The sequence below is a fragment of the Dinoponera quadriceps genome, unplaced genomic scaffold (genome assembly GCF_001313825.1).
Source record: "Dinoponera quadriceps isolate SergipeBrazil2010 unplaced genomic scaffold, ASM131382v1 scaffold141, whole genome shotgun sequence".
Classification (NCBI taxonomy): domain Eukaryota; kingdom Metazoa; phylum Arthropoda; class Insecta; order Hymenoptera; family Formicidae; genus Dinoponera; species Dinoponera quadriceps.
The window spans coordinates 647219-670813 of NW_014554256.1; the positions used below are offsets into that span (position 1 = coordinate 647219).

General features: G+C 39.8%; 6 protein-coding genes across 21 annotated transcripts in view; 3 read left to right on the forward strand and 3 right to left on the reverse strand.

Annotated features, from left to right (window-relative positions):
* LOC106751589 (protein kibra) overlaps window positions 1-1277 on the reverse strand; it is a 53707-nt gene extending 52430 nt beyond the window's left edge. Inside the window, exon 1 of the mRNA XM_014632514.1 lies at window positions 1126-1277. Coding sequence (XP_014488000.1) covers window positions 1126-1253 — 128 coding nt within the window. The 5' untranslated portion in view covers window positions 1254-1277. The remainder of the gene's footprint in view (window positions 1-1125) is intronic.
* Window positions 1278-1323: 46 nt separating this feature from the next.
* Window positions 1324-8695, forward strand: LOC106751621 (RNA polymerase II-associated protein 3). 9 transcript variants are annotated; one of them, XR_001375083.1, is made up of 10 exons: window positions 5147-5630; window positions 5713-5763; window positions 5911-6164; window positions 6255-6465; window positions 6950-7222; window positions 7287-7580; window positions 7744-7936; window positions 8011-8103; window positions 8237-8298; window positions 8604-8695. XR_001375083.1 is itself a non-coding variant. In XM_014632607.1 (9 exons), the coding sequence occupies exons 2-9, from the start codon at window positions 5487-5489 to the stop codon at window positions 8097-8099; spliced, it is 1509 nt and encodes a 502-aa protein (XP_014488093.1). In that variant the 5' UTR covers window positions 1324-1408; window positions 5438-5486; the 3' UTR covers window positions 8100-8594. The 9 variants fall into 9 exon arrangements, 7 of the variants coding, with proteins under 7 accessions (XP_014488093.1, XP_014488101.1, XP_014488109.1 ...); XM_014632607.1 differs by lacking the exon at window positions 8604-8695 and adding an exon at window positions 1324-1408 and having other exon boundaries at window positions 5438-5630; window positions 8011-8594; XM_014632615.1 differs by lacking the exon at window positions 8604-8695 and adding an exon at window positions 4100-4172 and having other exon boundaries at window positions 5438-5630; window positions 8011-8594.
* LOC106751605 (TRAF3-interacting protein 1) lies at window positions 8604-13193 on the reverse strand. Of its 2 annotated transcripts, XM_014632561.1 has the most exons (11): window positions 13163-13193; window positions 12667-12968; window positions 12362-12479; window positions 10806-10918; window positions 10381-10683; window positions 9858-10219; window positions 9631-9759; window positions 9316-9559; window positions 9051-9176; window positions 8880-8965; window positions 8604-8799 (listed from the first exon to the last, which is right to left on the reverse strand). In XM_014632561.1, the coding sequence occupies exons 2-11, from the start codon at window positions 12799-12801 to the stop codon at window positions 8649-8651; spliced, it is 1767 nt and encodes a 588-aa protein (XP_014488047.1). In that variant the 5' UTR covers window positions 12802-12968; window positions 13163-13193; the 3' UTR covers window positions 8604-8648. The 2 variants fall into 2 exon arrangements, with proteins under 2 accessions (XP_014488047.1, XP_014488037.1); XM_014632551.1 differs by lacking the exon at window positions 13163-13193 and having other exon boundaries at window positions 12667-12974.
* Window positions 13194-13233: 40 nt separating this feature from the next.
* LOC106751664 (nucleoporin p58/p45-like) lies at window positions 13234-17229 on the forward strand. Of its 5 annotated transcripts, none has more exons than XM_014632674.1 (8): window positions 13234-13618; window positions 13746-14128; window positions 14265-14439; window positions 14509-14882; window positions 14960-15184; window positions 15261-15335; window positions 15532-15555; window positions 17047-17128. In XM_014632674.1, the coding sequence occupies exons 1-7, from the start codon at window positions 13551-13553 to the stop codon at window positions 15546-15548; spliced, it is 1317 nt and encodes a 438-aa protein (XP_014488160.1). In that variant the 5' UTR covers window positions 13234-13550; the 3' UTR covers window positions 15549-15555; window positions 17047-17128. The 5 variants fall into 5 exon arrangements, with proteins under 5 accessions (XP_014488160.1, XP_014488142.1, XP_014488170.1 ...); XM_014632684.1 differs by lacking the exon at window positions 15532-15555 and adding an exon at window positions 15693-15726 and having other exon boundaries at window positions 13235-13618; window positions 17047-17133; XM_014632665.1 differs by lacking the exon at window positions 15532-15555 and having other exon boundaries at window positions 13238-13618; window positions 13746-13930; window positions 14024-14128; window positions 17047-17229.
* Window positions 17230-17233: 4 nt separating this feature from the next.
* LOC106751595 (protein FAM114A2) lies at window positions 17234-20871 on the reverse strand. Of its 2 annotated transcripts, none has more exons than XM_014632529.1 (5): window positions 20742-20871; window positions 19488-20624; window positions 18580-19184; window positions 18172-18495; window positions 17234-18096 (listed from the first exon to the last, which is right to left on the reverse strand). In XM_014632529.1, the coding sequence occupies exons 1-5, from the start codon at window positions 20776-20778 to the stop codon at window positions 18022-18024; spliced, it is 2178 nt and encodes a 725-aa protein (XP_014488015.1). In that variant the 5' UTR covers window positions 20779-20871; the 3' UTR covers window positions 17234-18021. The 2 variants fall into 2 exon arrangements, with proteins under 2 accessions (XP_014488015.1, XP_014488023.1); XM_014632537.1 differs by having other exon boundaries at window positions 20692-20777.
* A 346-nt stretch (window positions 20872-21217) lies between these two features.
* LOC106751684 (ubiquitin-fold modifier 1) lies at window positions 21218-23465 on the forward strand. 2 transcript variants are annotated; one of them, XM_014632704.1, is made up of 4 exons: window positions 21224-21390; window positions 21547-21603; window positions 22851-22981; window positions 23065-23465. In XM_014632704.1, exons 1-4 carry the CDS (start codon window positions 21386-21388, stop codon window positions 23133-23135), a joined length of 264 nt encoding a protein of 87 aa, XP_014488190.1. In that variant the 5' UTR covers window positions 21224-21385; the 3' UTR covers window positions 23136-23465. The 2 variants fall into 2 exon arrangements, with proteins under 2 accessions (XP_014488181.1, XP_014488190.1); XM_014632695.1 differs by lacking the exons at window positions 22851-22981; window positions 23065-23465 and having other exon boundaries at window positions 21218-21390; window positions 21547-22820.
* The last annotated feature ends 130 nt before the right edge of the window (window positions 23466-23595 follow it).

A 23595-nucleotide genomic window follows, 5' to 3' on the forward strand; every position in this document is an offset into this window, starting at 1 on the left:
GGCTATCAATTTCTGTCGCGATCGATGTACGTGCCTGTATGCAACTATGCAGCCTCGAGGAGACTTCGAGATTGCGAGAAGTGTGTGCGCGGAGTCGCTCGTACGTACGTACGTGTATGCACGCGTATGCGCGCGGATGCATACTTTATCAACTTAGGCAACGTTCACACAAGCGCCGCATCGACGTCGGATGACGAGGTTGTATGTATACATACGTGCCGTGATGTTTGTTTGTTGGTCAGCTGTGTTCTCGTTGCCTCTAATCATTGTTAAGGTGTCATAAACGCGAGCGTGAAGTAATATATTGGCGATATCGTCGAAAAAATCGGCTTATCGGCGGAGCCGCTCTCTGCGGAAATCCGCGTTGAAACGCCGGAGCGCGCTGTCGCGACTTCGCACGCGACCCACACCCACACACAAACGCGCATACACGGCGGATATCTCGAAAGTCGTGTACTTTCTCTAAACCGTATGTATTAGAGATCAAATTGTAAATACCGACGTACACGTTTCAGCGAGCGGTGAAATATCGAGGCAACATCGTCGTCAACATTCTCTTCTTCGTTCCGAATCGCGCATCGACCGGCAATTAAACGACGCTTTTCGACGAATCGAGGGAAGAAGAGATCCGAACCAATAACGACGTGAACTTTACACGTGCCCTTCTCCGGGGAAAATTTTTCATTCAAGCTGGTTTCATCATCGGGACAGATTTAATCGCAGTCGCGGCTACGTTGAGCAACGAGCGATCAATTTCGCCGAAGAAGTCGATTCGCAGATCCGCTGTGGAATCCGTAGAGAAAGCGCACGCGCGACTCACGATACACCCCATATACACATTCCCGCCGAATCGCGCGCTGAATCGCGTATCCTCGCGAGATCGCGGTTCTCGCGCGAGAGGGGCGTCCACGAGGCAGCGCGGAGGGGAAGGGCTCATATAGTTACGCTCACACACACACACGCGCGCATCGATGCGATGTATACATGAGTAGTCCGCGCGCATACTCCGCGCGAGGCGTTGCGAGAGGAAAGGAGAAAAAGAAGCCAGCCGTGGCGATGCGGTGGCAGCAGCTTCTCTTTCTTTCTTACTCCCCGCTTTTATTTATTTTTCTCTTTTGCCCTTACCTGTCCCGGGGGTCGATCCACGTAGTTTTCCGAGTGTTGTGATCGATGAAGTACACCTTCCCGTCGAAGTCCTGGGCGACGTCCCACCCTTCCGGAAGCGGTATCTCCCCATTCCGTCTTCTTGGCATATTTCAATGCGCTCTAGATCCATCCAAAACCTCTCTCTCTATCTCCGTGCGGTCGACGGGTGCATATCTTCTGTGCGCGCGAGCGCACGCTCCTCGGGCCGCATACACACGCGCGTCTCGTCTCGGCCAACGTGAGAACTGGAGAGAAGGAGATGGTAAGTAAAAAGTGAATAGGTGAGTGAGCGAGTGTTGTATTTGTATGCGAATGAGTGAATAATGAGTAGTGATAGTGAGTAGTACGAGCAGTGAGTGAGTGAGAGAGAAAAATTAGAGGGGGGGGAGGAGGGAAGGATAAGAGGGAATGAGAGACAAGATAAAGAGGACAGGCAACCGCAGAGGGAGAGAGGTTGACGGATGAGAAGGGGTGAGCGGAGGTGAGCGAGACGGCGAGAGTAGCAGCGATTCGCGGTGGAACGACGAAGACAACGATAAAACGTATTGCACACACGGACGCGGCGCAGCCACCAAAGGCATATATGTATATACACAATATATATATGCAATATATATATGCAATATATAAATATATACAATATATATATATATATATATATATTGTATATATTGCATATATTGTGTGTGTGTATATATATATATATATATACACATGTGATATGCGGTATGCGGTGTGTGCGCGCACTTCTTTCTCCCTCTTTCTCTCTTTTTCCCTCTCTCTCCCTCGCGCTTTTTCTCTCTCTCGCTCACTCACTAGCGCGCACGTTATTCCGCCATCATGAATACCTCATTATCATGAGCAGAGTGACGTCAGAGTCCCCGCCTTTAGATTCCTCTCGAGCGGAATTCCACCGTTAACGTAACCGGGCGTTGAGGAGCAGCCAGCCAGAGGCGGCGAGCAGCGGCAGTGACGGCGGTGGCGACAGCGGTAGTGTCGTAGTGTTGCGCTCGCACGGGTGCATCGATCGGGTGCACTCCGCGTATCATCACCACCAGCACCTTACGCACCCTTCCTTCCTTCCTCTCTCTCTCTCTTTTTCTCTCTTCTCTTTTCTCGCCCTTCTTTCGTTTGACACTCGCGCACACGAATTTTTCTCTCTCTCTCTCTCTCTCTCTTCCCTTCTTTCTTTCTCTCTCTCTCTCTCTCCTTCTCTCTCTTCCTCCGAACGAAACCCGGATTCCTACGTACGGCACGATCTCGCGCGCGCGCGCACGATCTCTCTCTCGCTCCGTTCCAGTGATTCCCTCCTCCCTCGCGCACAACGGGAAAAAAATAAAGAAAAAGGAAAGAACGAAACAACACACAGCCCTCCTCGAGAAATACCTCGCCCACCGTGCACTTTTCTTTTTTCTTTCTCTTATCTTACTCCTCTCCCGGTCCTCGAGGATAAACTCGTCGGCACAGCTCGTCGTCGTGGCTCACCTTCCGGGACAAGTAGCTCCTCCTCGAAATGCCGTTCTCGGGGCCTTCCGTACGCACTGCGCGCGCTCACGAGCTCGGTAACTGGCTCACGCCGCATCTGCCAATCCTGTCGCTCGATAATCGCTCGGCCGAGAGGAGAGAGAAAGAGAGATATATATCCTCGGTAAATTTAAAAAGACGGCTGTCTCTCGCGCGGTCGCGCAAAACTCTGCCTGCGACTTCTCGTTACTCTCTCTCGCGCGCGCGCGACCTGCGTGAACGTCGCTCAGTCGCGATCTCCCGTACGCTCGCTCGCTCGGCGAACGCTACAGCGACGTCGTGTCTCTCGTGGCAGCCGCGGTGGTGGTAGCGGCGGCGGAGGCGGCCGCGGCGGCGATGGAGGCAGAACGGCGGCGATGGCCCGCGACCCGTTTCGTGCGACGTGCGCTATCGCCGGCTCCGCGCGGCGGCGGCCGAGCACGTTTCACCGTGTTCCCTTTTCCTCGTTGCATTAGCCGCGGCTTTAATGCTAATGCCGAGCAGCGGATCTTGACGTTTTTCGCACGCAGGCAGGCAGGAATGTGGGAACCCGAGAACTCTCCCACCTCCGGCGGGGGCTCCTCTCCGCCTGGGGTTTGAATCCAACGACAAGTGCAACGGGGAGCCTGCCGTTTCTCTCTCTCTCTTTTTCCCTCTTTCTCGCTCGTTCGCTCTCGCGCACTCGACCAACTTCGCGCGATCGACTGCCGCACTACCACGTTAACGGCCACTACTTTCGATGTATCAGCGGAGGACGACAACTGTCCCGCGCGCGGTTGTCGCCCCGAACGGTCGGTCAACGAATTTCTGACTCAACCGAGAACTCTCGGACGGCTCTGTCCGAAAACTACCTGTGCTGTCTCGCGCGCGACTTCACAGGGTAACTGTATACACGAAACAGCCCTGACGGGGTGAAACACGCGGACGATTTTCTCGTTCCCGACGATACTACTACCTCACTACAAGCATGCCGAGTGTTTGAGACATGCTACTGGACGGTTCATGCAGTGTGCACGTCAGACAATACCTCCCTCTCGTTCTCTCTTCCTTTCTCCCTGTCTCTTTCTCTCTTTCTCTTTCTCCCTCCCGCTCTTTCTCTCTCTCTCTCTTTTTCTTTCGCTCGATCTCTCCCTCTAGTTTCTCTCTCCTCTTTTGCCTTCCCACCTCAACGCGCGTACCATCAAACCGTCTCTACCTCCCTCTACTGTGACCTGCGATACGACATCTTTGTTTGACTTACGTCATCTGTCTCCATCTCAGCGCGCTATACGTCCTTGTCACTCCTGTTGACTCGCTCGGCTGTCTTCGTCGCACTCGCCTATCGCGCCTTCTTCCTCCCGCCACTACCACTAAACTCCACATTCTCTGACCGCTGCGCACGACAGCAGAGGAATAGACGAACACATTGCCCTTTCGGCCGTTTCACATATTTGCCGCTACACCGCTCGAGCAGCGCCACTGTACAACTCACGCAGGCAGCAAGGCAGGTGCACAACGTCGGGATCATTTTGAGTAGAAACACGGTAAACAAGAGTATCGAGAGTATATGTTATGCGGGATGTACTCGGAAAATCGGAGATCGGCAAGTCGCATTTTCTTAATCCGGCCACAACGTGATCCGCGAAACCGGTTCGGTCGTCGCTCTTGTTATTTAACGGCCTCGTATTCCTTATTTAAATGACACTTGCTAAATGCTGCTTCACATGCAAGGTAACGAATATGAATAGGAGTCAATGTCGTTGTCATTAAGCGTTCGTTAAGATCGTTAGATCCTGTGTCGGCTAACCTGGCTTAAATTTCAGGTGCGTGAAGGAATAACGTTAGCCGGACGACGCGAAAATTTAGTAAATATCGAGGAAACACCTTGGAAGAATTAAGTGTCTCATAGACGTCTGTGTTTTATAGTCTGATGGTCGAGATTTTTTATTCTCTCTCTCTCTCTCTCTCTATGCTCATGATAAAAAAAGTAACATATTCTAGCGTGATGTATTCGTTCAATTAAATTTTATGCGTCTTACCTTTTCCTCTTCTTTCCTCGATGTTCCCTATATACCTGTTTTAAATGCAGCAAGTGTAAGAAAATGCAGGCGGAGAGAGTAATCTGATCGCATGCATAATAAGGACAGCTATTGTAAAACTGTTCGAAATAGATTCCGACTGAAATAATCCGTTTTTTGCTGGAAGAACAAAATAAATCTAAGTACAATCGAACGATTCGGATCGGAAACTTTTCCGACAATTTTCGTAATAAACATCTAGTTACGTTAATACTGGAAAGATATACTGTGCTAATTTGACATACGTTAAGATCATATGCGTTCACGCGTTATTTAGCTTTATTTGCCATATCCGGATAAACCAGAGCAGAAAAGCACATTCGTCGTACAATATAAATAGATTGCGAGAATATCGCCCAGATATTTCATTGTAAAATTATAATATCATAATATTATAGTATATATATTACGAACTGTTTCTGTCATATTGCTATGGAAATGCAACAATATCAAATAATATTCGATAATTTCTGCTTTATCTGCTGCTTACTACCAGCGCGAGTTCTGATTGGCTGCTGCTTTCCTGCTTTCTGCTTTTCAGTCAAGGTGTGAATTCTCCCTAAGTTGGAGCGAGACAAATATATATATGTCTCATTCTAACTTAATGCACCAGTTCAGTAGTGCAGTTAAAAAGAACAGACTGCATATGTCTGACTGCGTCATCGCGATCGCCAAAGGAAAGAGTTATTGCGAAAAAAGAGACATAACCTAACTTAATTAAATATTTTCAGTAAAGGAGCTTAGTATATAGCGCAGATTAACTGCGATCTTATCCTAATCATGGAGTTGAATCAGTCTATATTATTGCAAAAACAAGTGAAAGACAATGCGGAAAATCTACAGAGCGAGTTTCTCGATATGAAATATTGGGAAGAGGCGATGAAATTGAAAGAACGAAAGCTGTTGAACGAACGCGACGAGCCGGTATGTTTAAAAATAAGAAATTAACCAATAAATATTAGTACGTTGAGAAATAAATTTAAAAAAATATATATATATTTTGCAGCAAACATTACCTCCAATCAGAAATAAGAAGAAGCATACAACAAAGGAAAGTGTAAGTATTGAAAATTGAATAGTCATATAATTATACATCATGGGATAAATTTCCCGTAAGAATTATATGTCACATACTGTGCAAATACATAGCTCAAGATTATTAAAAATTGCTTATAATAAGTCAATATTATTTGTTGTAACAAAGGAGGAAGCTTATAACAACTTGGGAAAGAAAGATCAATGCAATGATTCTTCAGAATCCTTATTTAAAGTAAATCAATACCTTCAAATACAGAAAGATCATGAGAAAGCAACAGAATATAAGGAGGAGGGCAATCGTTTTGTGCAGCAAAAAGAATGGGACAAAGCGATTGTTTCATATAGTAAAGCGATTGAAGTCTTTCCTTATGATGCTGTCTTTTATGCGAATCGTGCACTCTGTTACTTAAAGCAAGACAAGTAAATTTTGTATCTAAAAATATAGTAAATAATATATGGTAGTCTTGTTTAATCTGTATAAAATTATAACTTTGCAATATGGATTTACAGCTTGCATTTGGCACATGAAGATTGTTCATCTGCAATAGAAATGAATGATACTTATGTGAAAGCTTATCACAGACGAGGAACAGCTAGGATGGGATTAAAGCAATACGAAGAGGCGAAACAAGATATACAGAAGATTTTGCTATTAGAACCTTCTAACAAGGAAGCAAAAGCATTGCTTAATCAAGTTAATAAGCAACTTGAGCATTCAAAAGTATGTAATATATAGGATGAGCTAGATAAAATGTTATAAATTTATGTCACGAAAAGCACTTGAGATATCAAAAAATCTTTTAGATCAAAATTGTTTAGTTTCAATGGATGATGGTAATATTAGGTCTGTTCGTTTTCGCTGCACCGCTGAACTAGTGCAATAAGTTGAAGCGAGACAAGTATATGTTTTCTCACTTCTACTTATTGCACTAGTTCAACGGTGCAGCGAAAAAGAACAGGTCAATTATTATGACCTTAAAATGTTCTTTAAGATCAACTTCATTCCCATCAGATTCAACGTTTCAAGCTCATAATTATAATATCATCATATATCGAGATTGAACAACCTTGGTTTGTAACATTTTTTAAATATCTTGTGTATTTGTTAAAATATCAGTTCGTAAAACTTTATTTCTTTTTCTAGCCTGTACATTATTATTGAGTTAAAAAAAATAGAGATATTTATATTTAATATTTATTTTTAGCCAGTCATTAAATCTGGAGAAGATATAACTGATGACATATTAGTGGAGAAAAAAATTGCTAAGAAAATATTGGGTGATGTAAAATCAAATAAGAAAATAATTGGAAACAAAGTAGACAGTAATAAAGAGAACGACATGAAATCTACTGTAGAACCAACAACCGGAAGTGTGACAAGACAAAAAGGAAATTCGCGTATTCCAGATTGGCTGCCGGAAAAAGATAATGTTAAAATTGTAGAACTTGTTGGAAAACCACCCCATTTACGTTCAAAGGTAATTTAAGACATTTATATTTTACAATATTTGTGCGATTATAAATTTTTTTCTGATTTTTTAGGAACCATTTAAAAAAGTTCCTGTACAGGAGGCTGATTTGAGTAAACCTTTTAAAGAGGAAATCGAAACGTGCATCGCTAAAGATGTGTTAAAAACTAAAGACGTAGAATTATCAGATGTGTCTTCTAATGATACCACAAAGTGTCTTGAAAGTGTTACTAAAATTGAACCTGAATCGAAAAAAAATTTCACTGAGAATTATACAGAAGTACCTCCTGTTCCCAAAACTGCAGTACAATTTGTTATAAATTGGAGAAAATACACTTCGTCCGATATTCGGTATAGTTATTTAAGAGTAAGTAACAGCTTTATTGCACATAGAAGTCCATATTCTCTCTTTTACCGATAAATGTCTCTAAAAGTGGCTTAGGAAGTACCTAATTGGCTGCAAAGCTACTTTCAAGGTACTTTTATCGATAAAAGTGAGTTCAGAAAACAAAAGAAAATTTTTCTTTCAGCAATTGCAACCAGGCAGCTTACCAAAGATATTTAAAGATTCACTGGAAAGCAGTATTTTTAGTGATATATTAACAATACTTAAGACAGAGTTTGTAAACAGACAGGAACCTGTATTTTCGTATTTAAAGGATCTTAGTAATGTTAAAAGATTCAAAGCACTTGTCATGTTTATAAGTAACTCAGAGAAACAAGGTAAAATAAAATATATATTTATTTATAACTTGTTATTTTTAGAAAATCTGACTGTACAAATTTTATATTTACAGACTTGAAATTCATGTTCTCGTATTGTAAAACACACGAAAAGATATCCGAGGAAGAACTTGCGGAGATGCAAAATAAATATGAGATTTAGAAAGGTATGCCAAGAATAGATTAGAATTATAGATTATTATAATCTAAACGATGAAAGAATAATGAGAAATAATAATCTAAACGATGAAAGAAAAATAAAACGTTCCAAGGGAACGTGATGATTGTTTCTTGTTATAGAACACTTATTGATTATATCAAACTACAAAGAGAGAAAGTTAAATGGAAATATTTTTTCTGAGGTAAATATTTATTTTTTAGTGAGGTGTGCAAATAGCTATCGATTATGATTTATAATTACTGTTAGAATTTAAACAATATATCGATTCAAACAATATGAAATAATTAAGCACGATACAAATTTTTGTTCAAAATTTCAATGTTTTATTAATATAAATAACATGTACAACATAAAGTGTCTAAGTGTTAAACGTACATCTACTATGGTTATATAACATAAATAAAAACGTCTCGCATAGGTAAATATTCTTTAAATCTCTCGAGATATGTAATTTGTAATAAAACGTCTAATTATATATATTTTCAGGGGCCTATAAAAATACAACCTAAAATCTAGCTACTGGCCTACGTATTACAAATGACCATTAAGTAATCGCTGAATTTTCTGATCATTTTTCATAATTTGCGACTTCACCTGACATATTTTATCTAACTGAGTTTTCATGTTACCGTCAATTTCTTTCAACGTTTCTTTCATAGGCTCTATTATCTCTTGCGTTTCTCTGAAACAAATTTCTTTTATAACAAACTATAAAAACTGTTGTATTACTTCAGGTTTACTATAAATGTTGCGCTCACGTACTTCTGTTCTCTCTCTAGTTGTTCACTCAGTTGACGGTATTGGCTTTTCCAATCCAACAATTCCTTTTCCATCATTTCTACATCTTCCTGAAATCAAACATAATTTCGTATGAGATGTTGATTAATGCGTAACATCTTACTGTAACATTTTCAGAACAATTGTATAAGTTACTTGTACGTAATCCAACAGTTTCCCCAGAGGATTTGTTGTACGCGTCAGAGTCTGTATAGTTCCTCTTAATTTATCAATCTCCCTGACAGCGGCCTCACGATCACGTTTCGAGCCTGACTCCCAAGCCTGTATTCAAATATGTTTCACTTAATAAGCTTTATAATATTTCTCGAAAACATTGCAGCATAAATCGTTATTGAAGTAATAAAAAAATAAAAGATATTTCTTCGGGACGAAAGAACGTCTCCGATGATCTCTCTCTTACGATGTCCACTTTCTTCGGCATCACATCCACGTTGTCGGTATTGACTAATTCTCTTTGAGTCTCTAAGATTTGCGCCACGAGATGCCCGTGCTCTTGCATCAATTGATTGTCTATCTTGTAATCTCCGTTCTCCAGGAAATCGCCGTTACCTCCCTTGGTTTCCATCACCACCATGTCTTCGGCGTCGTCGTCGTCTTTTAAGTCGGAACTTTCCACGATGACGCTGATGTTGCCCAGTGGTGTTCTGTCGCACAATGTCATTTTTTTAATACCTTCAACGAAGCAACGTCTCTCGCAATTATCCCACAGTCTTACTGTATTTCCTCGGTGACGATCAATTCCGCTTTCGTCCTCATCCTGGGTGCCGCCGGCCTGGCACTGATAGGTCTCGCACTGGGCGGTCTCAGGGAAGTCTTGGGCCTCGTGTTCAATTGCTGCAGAACGCTAGAATAAACGACAAGTTAAGCTAGATATGTCGGCTACCGTCTTACTCCCAGATGTTACTGTCTTATTGAGCGAACTTATTAAGAATCGAACGTTACGTCGTTTCAATAGCTTCAACTTGAGCTCCCGCAAACTCCGACACCGAGCGATCGTTTTTCTCAATGTTTTGCTGCAACACTTTGTCACCTTCTTCTTCCAGTGTCCCATTCTCCTTATTTTCCTTGATGTGGTTGCTCGTCAATGACTTGTCTTGTTCTTCACCGAGAAGCTCTGCGGGCAAATTTCCCACCTTCTCTCGCGAACCGCTTGCTTGCGCGGAGTGTCTTACTCGGCTTGAGGAGCTTCTGTGTTGCGTCGGCTCGATCGCATCCGCTGATGCTGATGTGACATTCTGTTTCCTTTTGGCGGACGAGGAGGACCTTCCCCTTTGCGCTGAAGCGGAAATTTTTTCTTCAACTGGCTAAACCCAACATAAGTAAGTCTTTTTAGTCAACTTCGTATATATAATGCTTGAGACACGATGTGCTTGGAAAGCATGCAGCATTTATTCTCCATTTTTTCCTCTGAAACTTTGCAATTGCGTACAAACAATTTTACTACGGTCCTTTTTTTACTTCCTACCTCAGCTATCGGGATATCTGCCGGTTCAACATCCTTGGAACTTTTCTCCTTTCTTTCCCTCGTCACTTTTTCGTCGGTCTTGTCGTTGATGCGTTTTGCTTCGCCCGATGTTCTCCCTGTGCTGGAAGACCTCTTCTTTTGCTCCGCCGAAATCTTGTTCTTTTCCGACAACTGTCTTGTTTGCAAAGGCTGTCTCGCTGCAGGTTTCTTCCGAGTTTCTTCCTTGGTCGTGGACTTCCCTGCTTTCCCTTTCTTCTCCAAAGTCTTCTTCTTGTAGTGTTCAACTGCCTCTGTACTGCTGACCTAATATTAATGATGACTTATGATAAATATTTTTCGTTTGTTTTAAAAGATATTTCTATATACGTAATAAAATATATTACGTGTATAGAATATTCACGTATACACATAATAAAATATATTACCTTTTTGTCGAGAGCTTTCCCGATTGCTTGTAGTAATTCATTTGTCTTCGTCGGCTCTTGACCGGAGATAATCTTACTAGCCCTGACTGTTAAATTTGCGCCCGAAATTAACTCTAAAATATTTAATATTATATATATATACATATATATTCATATATATACAGGATGTCTGACAAGTGATCTACCATTCTGTAAATTTCGCAATATTGATTAAAAATTTTATTTTATATATTTATTAGGTGAACAACTTTGCTCCCGCCGTTTCTCTATAGATGGCTTTAGTGGAACTTAGTGGTCAAAGTAAATAGATCATATACGTCGTACAATCAACTTGGGCATCTGTCAACATAACCTAATAGTTACATTAGTCGATTTGTAACTGTATCATAAAGTTATCGTCAATTGAAGATGTCAGTTTACGAGCCGAATTCTCGTCATTTGCGGGAGGTTTTACTTTTCTACTTCAATATGAAGAAATCTGCGGCTGAGGCTTATCAAATGCTCTCAAATACCTATGGTGAGATCGCTATTAGTGATAGAACGTGTCGTGAATGGTTTCAACGCTTCACGAACGGTGATTTTCACGTCGAAAACCGGCATAGCGGTGGAAGAGTAAAGATTTTTGAAGATGCTGAATTGGAGGCATTACTTGATGAAGACTCGTGTCAAACTCAGAAAGAACTGGCACAATCATTGGAAGTGACTCAACAAGCCATTTCGAAGCGCCTCAAAGTCATGGGAATGATTCAAAAGCAAGGGTATTGGGTGCCGTACGAGTTGAAGCCAAGAGATGTTGAACGGCGTTTGTTTGCTTGTGAACAGCTGCTTGAGAGGCAAAGACGAAAAGGATTTCTGCATCGCATTGTGACTGGAGATGAAAAATGGGTTCATTACAATAACCCCAAGCGCAGAAAATCATGGGGAGTTCCCGGCCATGCTTCCACATCGACGGCCAAACCGAACATTCATGGCTCCAAGGTAATGCTCTGTATTTGGTGGGATCAGCTCGGCGTAGTGTATTACGAGCTATTAAAACCAACTGAAACAATCACAGGCGATCGGTATCGAACTCAATTGATGCGTTTGAGCCGAGCATTGAAAGACAAGCGGCCGCACTACGCCGAGAGACACGAGAAAGTGATTTTGCAGCATGACGATGCTCGACCCCATGTTGCAAAAGTGGTCAAGACATACTTGGAAACGTTGAAATGGGAAGTCCTACCCCACCCGCCGTACTCTCCAGACGTTGCACCTTCGGATTATCACTTGTTCCGATCAATGGCACACGACCTGGCTGACCAACACTTCCAGTCTTACGAAGAAGTCGGAAAATGGATAGATTCGTGGATTACCTCAAAAGATGACCAGTTTTTTCGACGCGGGATTTGTGCATTGCCCAAAAGATGGGAGAAAGTAGTGGCCAGTGATGGACAATACTTTGAGTCATAACTTTATCTCCATTTTTTTACAATAAAGCCTCAAATTAAAAAAAAAAACGGCGAGAGCAAAGTTGTACACCTAATAATTAACAGAAAAATATCTTAAAAAGTACTTACTCACAACATCAATGAGTTTTGTCAAGAAAGCAAGCTTTGCTTCCTTGTCTTTTATATTATCAGAATTCAATTCTTCCTCGGTAAATAGACCCTCCAAGAAACCAGTCTGTCCTATAATCTAAAATCAGTTTTTCCATATGAATCCATGTGAAAGGTGTCTAAAATTAATTAACAAAAAAAAACCAAACAATTATATATTTAATTATTTACATATGTGTAATTTAATTAATTATATTATTTATTCATTAATTTATTTATGTAACAAATTAAACACATATGTTAAATATATATCATCGATACATTACAGTCGATATAATGTCGTGAAGAAAGCGAAACGGCGGTTTGCGGAGTAATTTCTCGGTTAACGGTGGTTTCTTAAAATATTTTCCGAGTACATCCTGCGTCTTCTTTATCACTTCCAGTCGTACCTCGTCCGTCATCGTGACAACTTCTTTTAAGTCATCTCCAACTGTCAATGCGTATATTTTCGCGGCGATACTTAGAATTGCACGTCAATGTAATGACAAGTGGTTGCTAGGCAATGCGTGCATTCGGTATTATTACCGTTCAACGAGCTCTTGAATCTGATTGGCTTATACCTTCAGACCTTAATCAAATTGTAAAGTATATATGACATATATATTATATAATAAAAGTAATATATCAACTATATGCAGAATGCAGAAAAATGTTTGGATTCTTCAGTATTTTGAAAGAAATAACAGGTTTACGGAATTATTAGACCCGTTATTTCTGTAATTTAGTTCCAGAATTTCGCTACGAGTCGCCACTATACTTAACTAGAAACTGAAGTCGTGATATGACTAGATGATGGAGCCGGAGGTACTTTCTATTTCTCAAGTAGTATGACTCAAGGGCTGATTAAACTTTCCATTGTAATAAAACGTAGACGAAATTTAACAGGCTCGCAATAATAATGCTATCGAGATCGTTCAAGAAGCACTTTAAAGCTTGAAGTGCTTAAAACAAGAACAATCATCGGATGTGATGTGATAAAAGTATTTTATTATTGCGCTAAACCAACCGACACTGGTTGAGTTTACAAGTGTGAAGTTGCAGGAACGTGAGAGAGGGGAAGTTAGAATTGTTCGTGTTGTGACGCGTTTGTACCTTCGAAATTATTCACTGTGTGTGTACAACACATTTATCTGCGGCGGGAGAAAAAAAAATGGCATTTACGTTTGGCACGCCAGCGATTACATCTGGTAACACGGGTTTCGGATTTGGAGCGCAGAAGTACGTATAATTGCGTTAACCTTCAAACGCCAATCAAACTATTGTAGCTACAATAATAAATAATAATATATATATATATATTTTTTTTTTTTCCAATAAGGTATATCTATTTAATCATCTTTTTAAGGTTAGCAACAGGCTTTAATTTGAGCAACACATCATTTGGTACCCCGACCACGACGTCATTCAGCACTACCCCGACGACGTCCTTCGGCTCGTTAACGTTCGGCGCTCTCTCCGTCCCGACGACGTCCATAAGTCTCAATTTTGGATTCGGCAATACTCCGACAACCTCTACACAAGCGCAATCTGGTAGTTTGCTCCTAGGATCCAATACAGCTATCACAATGACTACCGCACCTAGTTTATTTCCTACTCCTAGCACGTCCGCACCTTTATTCACAGGCCTTACCTTCGGGACATCGTCCACAACAAGTGCTCCGACATTTGGAGTTACATCCAATACACCTGCAACGGGAAGCTTGACTTTCGGTGCATCTACCACCAATAGTATGTACATCGTCTTCTATCCTCTAATTCGCAAAATGATTACCTTTATTGTAAGAAAAAATTGTTTATACTATGACTGATTTATATATATATAAATCAGCTTTATTTGTATCTGAAACTGGAAATATTTTGTTAGGTACTAAACCGACAATTAGTGCTACCGCTACTACTACAACCGGCACAAATCGAGGGCTCGGTGGCCTAGACATTTCCATCAACAACAGAGGCTTGTCTCAAGGGAATAGCAGTTCGACAGCTGCCAAGGAGAATTTACTGCCGAATGAGTTTATGCAGACCATTGATAAGTTCAAGTAATTGTCTCTCGAACGACACACATGGAGTGTCTGCACGGTACTAATAATATCTGCGTTTTACCTCAGGGACTTTGTTAAAACACAGAAAGTCCTGTCTTCGGACATTGCGAGAGGCTCGGCGAGGCCGTTAAATCGATGCGCCGAAGACACCGCGTCTCTAATGGAAATCCTGTCCACCCTGTCCGGCTCTGTTCAACGGGACCGTTCTTTCGCCGATAAGCTGAAGCAGGACACGGCGAGGGCATTGCAGAACGCGGAAGTGGCTCAAAGGACTCACGATACTCCGCCGGGTCTGCAGTACGAAAACAACGCGCCCCTCCAGTTCTTCGTCGAATTAGCCGAGAGCTTCGAGCACGACCTGATGTTGTTCAGATCGCAGATCGAGACGACGGAGAAACACATACAAGCCATGATGGCGCCGAGAACGTTAACGCCGCAGGGTATGTTATTCTTTCCGTCGAGTATTAATTCGAGATTGTTCGTCGTGATGCTGATTGTGACCGTTTTGGTTTATTAGAACTGACAATGGCCATGAGTAAACTTCACGAGTCTCTGGTGGCGGTTGCTGGCAAGTTGCAAAGCGTGCACGCCAAGGTGCAACAGCAAAGGGAACAGTACCTTAATTTCCGAAAATACGTGTTGAAGGATAACACCAATGTTTTCGATGGTATCAAGGTAAACAGTAAATCTAGTCGGAACAGCGTCGAGAAGATCACGAGCGGTCCCACACCCTTCGGGCCAGGTAATCATTCTTCCTACTTTCTCGTAGTCACATTATCCGGACATTGTGGGTTTTCAAAGAAAGTTAATGCTTGCAGGAAATAAAAGCTTTTTATCGTCGACGGCATTGAACTCAAACCGACCGGCAAGTTATGAAACACGAAATTCTTTAGGTAAATAGAGGCCTTGTTATCGGCCGTCTTGCAATTGTATGACATAAATATATACATATATAAATATATATAAGTATATCTGTATATATTTATTTATATCTATATATTTTTATGCACACATATTCTTACGTTAAGAGTGAAAGACTCCTTTAAAAAATGACTTTAATCGTCCCCCCTAAAGATCTCCTACCTTCAGGTCTTGCGTGGATCTAGTTATGAGGTAGAACTTATTAACATATAACGTCGTTTACTATTAAATACTGTAGAATTAACGTGTGTTCATGGTTATTTCGTTTTTTTTTTCTTTTTTTCTTAACCATATCGTATGATTTTTGAACGTTGACTTTGCCTTTCCAGGAAAAAAGTAGGGGCTGTATTTTTAGTTATTAAGGTATTAAATTTTTATTTCAAATTTCTCTTTGTGTTGTCAGTTGTGGGTGTTACGGGAAAAAGGGGGAATATAATATGCTTCTTTATCCAAGCCTACGAGTTCAAGTTAATTTCTCATATAAATGATCATATCTCGATATTATATTAATCTTCTGTATACTTCCTGTTTTTCGGGATGTGCTATTGAAGACTCAATCACGAGGTCATGCTTTTTCGATGGATGATAGCGCCTTCTATACACACACATACACATATACGCGTGCGCACATCCGTATATAATTATACATATTGTTGAGTGATCAATATCTCGAAAATTCAAAGTATCAACGATAATCGATAGATGGCCTATGATCCGTTTCTGTTTATATTTTTCTACGTTTTTTATTAGTATTTCTTTGCATTTTTTGTGCTCTCTTTTCTTTCTTAACATCTGCTTTCGAAACTTATCGTGTCTCGAAAGTTGCTGGCACTTCGAACTTTCGAGATATCAATTATGTGTAATTGCAAGAAAGAAAATTACTTGCTTATTATAATGACGAAATTGAATATCTCGAAAACGATTAGTTTGTAAACGTATGTTTTATTAAGACTTTTGTTTTTGTAAGTTCTGTTAATCAAGTCTTTCCTATAGCTTACCTTTGAAACAACCTGTATGTGTGTATTTATATAGAATACAAAAAATCCGCAAAATTGAACAGTGAAGTCCTTTATAATTTTGCAATTTTTGCAATTTAGTGCTGCGTTATTTATAAAGCATTTTTAAAGTGTTTCAAAGCTATTGGTAAAGACTTAAATAGTTAACAAAACTTGAAAACAAAAAAAATGATATATATATATATATATATATATATATACATATATCTGTGTATGTGTGTGTTCCCATTGCTTTCGGCTTTGCCAATGTTATGCAATAACGCTTGTAAATATGAATACTAATGGAATATGAATACTAATGGAAATGGAATATCATCGAGCTCGTTGTGAATTCAAACGCACCCTACAAGTATGCAGAAAACGTCTATATAATGTATTTATAATAAGATACATAAGAATATTAAATGTGCTCTAATAGATTAAAAAAACGTCATTAATTCCAAAATATCGACTATCTCAGTTAACTAACACCGACAGAAAGTATTATTAATGATTAAATTAATTCGTGTTCCGAAGTATTATTAATATTAGAAGCAGAACAAACGGAACGAAATAGCACTTTTGATAGCGAAAAAGAATACCTCATGGCTCATGGCTTTATTACGTTTAATTTTTTTACATTCAACAAACGAATTAAAAGTAATGATACTTCAATATATTGTTACAGTTTGGGAAAATACGACACCGATACCGTCTGCTACTAATAGTGCCATTGGCTCGTCCATGAAACCACCGACAGCGAGTTTAAACTTTAATTCGACAATTAATTTGATCGCACCGACAAATGAATCCAGCTCAAACTTCCAGCTACAGAAACCCCCCGTTGGTAATAAACGAGGAAAACATTAAACCCTTGTCTCGAGATCTTCACATTACTTTATTATCCTCACAAATCTCATCTTATTATTCATATCCAGTATATATATTGTAAAGTCTCCTTTGCCGGATTGTTAGTACTAACGATATAACAAGACTCGAGAGGTATTTTTATATGTCCTGTACTTTGATCACACACGAAATCATGTATAACATTCTTATCATTTTTATGTGCGCATTGTTGATATGTACATATATACATACATGTATATATATACATACATGTATATATATACATACATTTATATATGGTGAGCTTTATTGAAATTTGTATTTTACGTTACAAATGTTCTGTAATTAAAATCCTTATACCTTTTATGTTCTATATTAAATATCTAAAGTTTAATTATTTCAAAGTAATAGTATTATTAGTACTTTTAAGTGTATATTAAAATAATTTTTTACTGAAATTCGATCAGTCTGTCAAACGTTATATATTTTTATACATTTCCTCTCTCTCTCTCTCTCTCTATCTCCCACCCTCCCCTTCCCCTCTCTCTCTCTCGAGTTTGTAATTAAATAGAATATCGTGAATATCGTATATATATAAACTAAAATAGATAAATATATCAAGCTAAAGTTGGTCCCTTTTTCGGATATAAATGCAATCTTGAGTGAACAGAAAGCAGAAACACTTGCAAAACGGGATAATACAGTAACAATATACAATTTCTATGTCCGTACGATCGGCAATTATATTTAATCTAGAGAATATATCGTTAAATATAAGCGATAAAAAAGTATGTTTACATTTTATAATACCTTATCAAATAGCACCGATTTGCAGGATGGGAATAAGGAGTCTATAGGCGTCCTGAATATACGAATTTGCATTAGCAGCCTGTAAGAAGGAAAGAAAAAGTTTTCAGACAGTCGCGTATTATCCATATCGTTCAACATTAATATATGTACTTACTTCTAAGAAAATCGTCGTTATATTTGCGTTGACGTCATCCGACCTCTCCGGGATGGCTTCAGAGGTGAATCGGTTCAACGTGTCGCAGAATGAATTCGCCAACGAACTGATCTGCTCGCACAAAATATTAGCGAGCCCCACCAAGGCGTCGGCCTCGTTCACCGTACTACGCCGTTCTTTGATCAACAGCAGTTCCGCCGTCTTGTGAAACCTCTCTACGGAAAATGCCGTGAACTGCGCTAACGTCGACACGGCGGTCTGAAAAATCTCCTGACTCGTGTATGTCGAAGATGACGCGAGATAATTCTCCGTTTCCGTCCAAACCTGTGGAAATACCGATCGTTATCTCTCCGGTGATAATATAGGAGAAATATTCGCCTGCTAATATCGGAAATAATATTCCCTTACACCGTGTAGCTTCTCGTAAGTGATGTCAACGCCGAGATCGTGACAGGATGTCTCTAATCTGTTCTTGAATTCTTTCTCGCTCCTCTCCTCTTCGCACTCGTCGCCCAGATCGCACAATTCTTTGATTTCCTCCAACGTCTCCTGCACGGAAAGTAACTCGTTCGCGTCAAGTTCGATCAAGTGTTGCTGAATCTTCATATTGCTTTGTTTCGACAATATTTCCAAAGCTTCCAGATGAACAAGTCCCTGATAGTCGTCGAAAAGGGTCTCGAAGTGCACCTTCCTGGATAACGTGCGTTCCTCGATCGTTCTTTCCTGAATCTCAGCCTTTTCCTTCGCCTCTCGGAGAATCTGCGATAAAATCGGCTTGTCCGTCTCGTTCATGAAGAAGGCTCTTTTCTTCTTCAATCCTGGATCACCATCCTGCAGCACCTCCATTGTCTTCTTGCCGATAGCTTCTAACGTATCCAAACCACCCGTCATAACTTTACTACTGGTCAACTCAACCAATTTTGTAATCGACGACATTCCCGACATGATATTCCCAAATCCGAATGAACTGTATAACGAGCTTTCTTGTTCCTGACTTTCCGACATCTCCGAATCTGTTGACAATATACAGAGTATAACATAACATATATTGAATCCACTTCAAAGCTGGATTCAACACTTAAGGAAAAAAAAAAAAAAAAAAGATGAACACACGCCCAAATATGCCAAAATATGCACCACCTTGCATTTCAATACAAGATTGTATTGGATTCTACAGATAATGTTAAACCCCATATATTCAATTTCAAAACTGCTGGAGATTATGAATAATGAAAAATGTCCACGATATTATTAACGCAAGAAAGATTAAACGAAACATTTCTTATGTATATTTGAAAATATCCGAATTATCATACCACCAGGTGTAGCATCTTGTTTCGCACTTGTCATTTCCGTAGGCTCTGCCGCTTCCGATGTATTATCGAAAAGTGTTAGTCCTTGGGACACGTGGCTGGTTAAAGTTGATACACCCGCGGTGGCGGTATTGATCAATGAGGTTACACCCCAGTTTCCCCAGTTGCTCCAGCTTTCCAAAGAACTTTCCGGCTCTTTGTTCACTAAGCTGAGTCTCTCCAATATGGGTTGTAATTTCTCTTCCGTCAACTCATCGGGTAATTCAATGTCACTTCCAAGGCCTTCCCAACCCTCGGGCTGGAAAACTTCTTTAAATTTCTTATTCGACTTTAGTTCCTCGGGCATGTCTACTTCCTGCAAATTCTCTACATTATCTGTACTTTGTGATTCAGGTCGATTGTCCGTCGGTCGGTTTTCAGATTTCTCTTGCAATCTACATTCCGCATCCTTGATTTCAGACTGTAAAGATTCCTTATTTAAATTCTCGATTGAATGCTCATCTCGTTTTGCAGTTACATCATCTGTAACAAGAAATTCATTATGTTGTTTAGCAATTTTAGTTCCTAATTTCTTCACATTCGATTGACGGGTTGGATTCTGTCGCGGCGTTCGAGAGACTTCCTCAGATCTTGCGGCTTCTGCTTTAGATACAGTATCTTTCGACTTCGCAATCTTGCTACTCCCTAGTACAGGATTCAAGTCTTTTTTTTCCATCGCAGAGGTTGATACAGATGATCCGCTAGCTTCGACCGAGACAGACGCGTCTTCTTGCTTATCATCGGTAGTCTTTTCCGCACAATCAGCTGACCTTCCCTCGTGTACGTTACTTTCAACTTTGACACCGCTATCAGCCTTACTATCCTTATCGCTAACTGTCATAGAACTCATCGGCACATCTGGCAAATTCGTTATCCAGACTTCGTTTTTTTTCTGCGAACTCGAACTCCTGCAAGGCATACGTTGAACGTACTCGGTGTCGTCGTCCGACTCGGAGTCCACCGTTGTCGGTGACGTCCAGTAGGTCATTCGCGTGTCTCTTCTGATGGACGCACCACGTCCCAACTCTTCGTCAGCACTCTCGAAATCACCGTCGCTCTCGGACGTTGCCGCCATGTCCAGATAAGGTCTTATCTCTCCCTCTGAAAGATAATTTTCCGCATATATGCGTTCACGACCTGAAGTAAATTCGTGCAGATCCGCCGATACCTGTCACTCGTGCGGACAAAAGCTCGAGAGCGGCCAGTATCACGATTTACCTGTTACCTTTGGAACTCTTCTACGTTCATGAAACATGCATACATATTACGCAGCCAACGGTCCACGGATTTTCTCAGTGGGGAACCACGAATTATTGGTTCTGTTCCGTGCTACGTCAGGAGTGAAATGGATGAGTTAAAATGAGAGAAATAGATGAAGACGGACAATCGTGGTCTGTTCTTGTTCACCACTGACGAGTATACGACAATCACGCACTAAGGCCGGTATTCATAGTCAGATTTTATATTTAAGACCGTCCTGAATTCACCTACAAATGCTTCGCAGCCAATGAAATGAGTCGTTCAGCATCTGAAGATAAACTTATGAATACCAGCCTACATGCGTTCAGTAGAGAAAGCTCGGAGTGAGTGTTTGGTGATTGTCGTCTGTGATTGGAGCGTTCTTTTACATCTCTGATAAGTCCAGGAGAATGCACCAATCAGGAGCAGTAATTATAAAGTGCTCACACTGAGCTACTTTCTTCGCTGAACTCGTAAGCAAAATCCTACAACACTACGGCGTGGCCATTCTCGAGCTTCTTTCTGTTGAAAATCACCGTCAGTTATAACAGTTACAACCAAATCGGATGCAATTTGGGGAGCAGCATATTTGTCATATTTTGTATAATATTCGTTAAACTACTATGGCGTATGTATTTTTTCACGATAGCGTTCTAATTGTTACTCTAAATGTGTCATTGCGAAAGTATACATATGTTTGATCCATCTATACGTTTTCTGTCATTCTAACGTTTTATGTCTCATATTAAATACGTATACTGACTTAAGATGTAATATGTTGCAGATCGAAAGTTACCTTCAGAATAACTCTCACTTCTGATCCCAATCTGCCATATAAAGTGTAAGTGTGATCGTTTAAGATAATTTGTATCTCGGTTGCTTGTTAATAATGCAAGCTAATGCCTCCGAATTCTTCGAAACTTTCGATGCGTTTCACACGTTACTCCAAGGTCCGAGCGTGAATAAAGAGATAACTGTAGAAAATGTGACGCACGCTTTTAATTGTGCTCGCTTCGTCGAGATAGCGATTGCAAAAGTTCAAGCCGAAGGGAAAGAATGCGATTTGGAGAAGTATTTGCAAGACTACCGAAGATCGGAAGGGAGATCACTTTCACACACGTGTACCGACTTGGCGAAAGCATGCGACAAGTTATTAGAATGTTACTTGAAGGACAGTCACCTTTCCACTGAAATAGTTGACGAGTACTTGAAACTATACACACAACATTTGGGATACAACAGGCTAAAGGTCTTCTTGAATCAGTTAATGAGCAATTCTATTTCTATAAACACGATTATAGAGTCTCTGGAAGAATTAGGAGTGCCGTTGTCCTATATGGAAAATGAAGCTTTAATCATGTCATGGGAAATGGCAATAACTAATGGGGATAAAACTGGGGTGATAAATCGCATACACGAAATGATAAATGACGATCAAGTTTCAAAATTGATTTGTTCAATAACTTTATTACACAATGACAATGCGATCGGGAAATTAATTAAGGAAATTCTCACCTCCAAGTTAGTTGAAAATCATCCTGCGATATGCATAGCGTTTGCGGATATTAAAGGTAAATTGCTTTTAAAATTGCTCAAAAACGATCACAATTTCTGCATAAATTTCATCGATGCGATATTTTACTTCGGCCGAAATATGCAACAGATAGATGGGGATTGGTTGTCGGATTATGATTTTAAATATGAACATCTGTGCAAAATAATCAAAACTTTGTTAAATGGTCCTCCCAAAATTTGTGAATTAGTGTACAATAGACTGTCTATTGCTAAAACTCAACCAGATAGTACGATATGGAATGATATTGAAAAACTTGTTTTATTATAACTTTTCAGATTTTGTATGAACTACGACATATATATTGTATTTTATACTGTTATATAATTTTGTAAAAGAGGGAAAATAAATTGTTTGCACTACAAATAAGTTCGTTTTGTTAACAGAATAAATACCAGTCCTATTTCAAAGTATATTTTAAACATGAGAAATATCTCAATATATATGCACAAATATGTGTATTTACATAAATATGAAAAGCAAAAAAACTGCATGTATTCTTTTATCAATTACAGACTTAGCGTACCAGAAAATACTCCATTTACTGCTGTACTGAAGTTTGCTGCTGAGGAATTTAGAGTGCCACCATCTACATCAGCTATAATTACAGATGATGGCATAGGAATAAATCCGCAACAAACTGCAGGTAGAAGTATTATAATATCATCCAATTCACTGCAATTTTTGCACCATGATTGTATAATGATCGATCGTGCACTTTGATTTCAGGAAATGTATTTCTCAAGCACGGCGCAGAACTCAGGTTAATTCCCAGAGATCGCGTTGGAAATGCCAGATAATTCGTATTTTATATTTAATTTCATTATATTCTTGCGCAACGCAAAAATATTTCGATAAAAATTATTTCTGTTGGAATATTATCAAAGTGTGTGTGTGCATAGATCAATTATTAAAAATTTTAAAATTTTGTAATGGAATCTATTTTCATGATTCTTTCGCAAACATTCCGTATGTTTCTCCAATCGGTTGATGTCTGAATATCCTTAATGAAATTTACAATTTATTAGTTCAATTATATAGGATGAGTGTTATAATGAATTTTGCTATGAAAAACAAATGTTATTTTATTGAAAATGATTTATTTAATCAATAAAATAGAGTCGTTATTATTTTATATATTTTGTCTTTCCCATCTTTCTGGTAAAATTCGAATATTTCGATCATAAAAAGTGGCATATTTCATAAATAAAATGATAGTTACAATAAGATATTGACCAAGATATCTATTGAAAATCTATC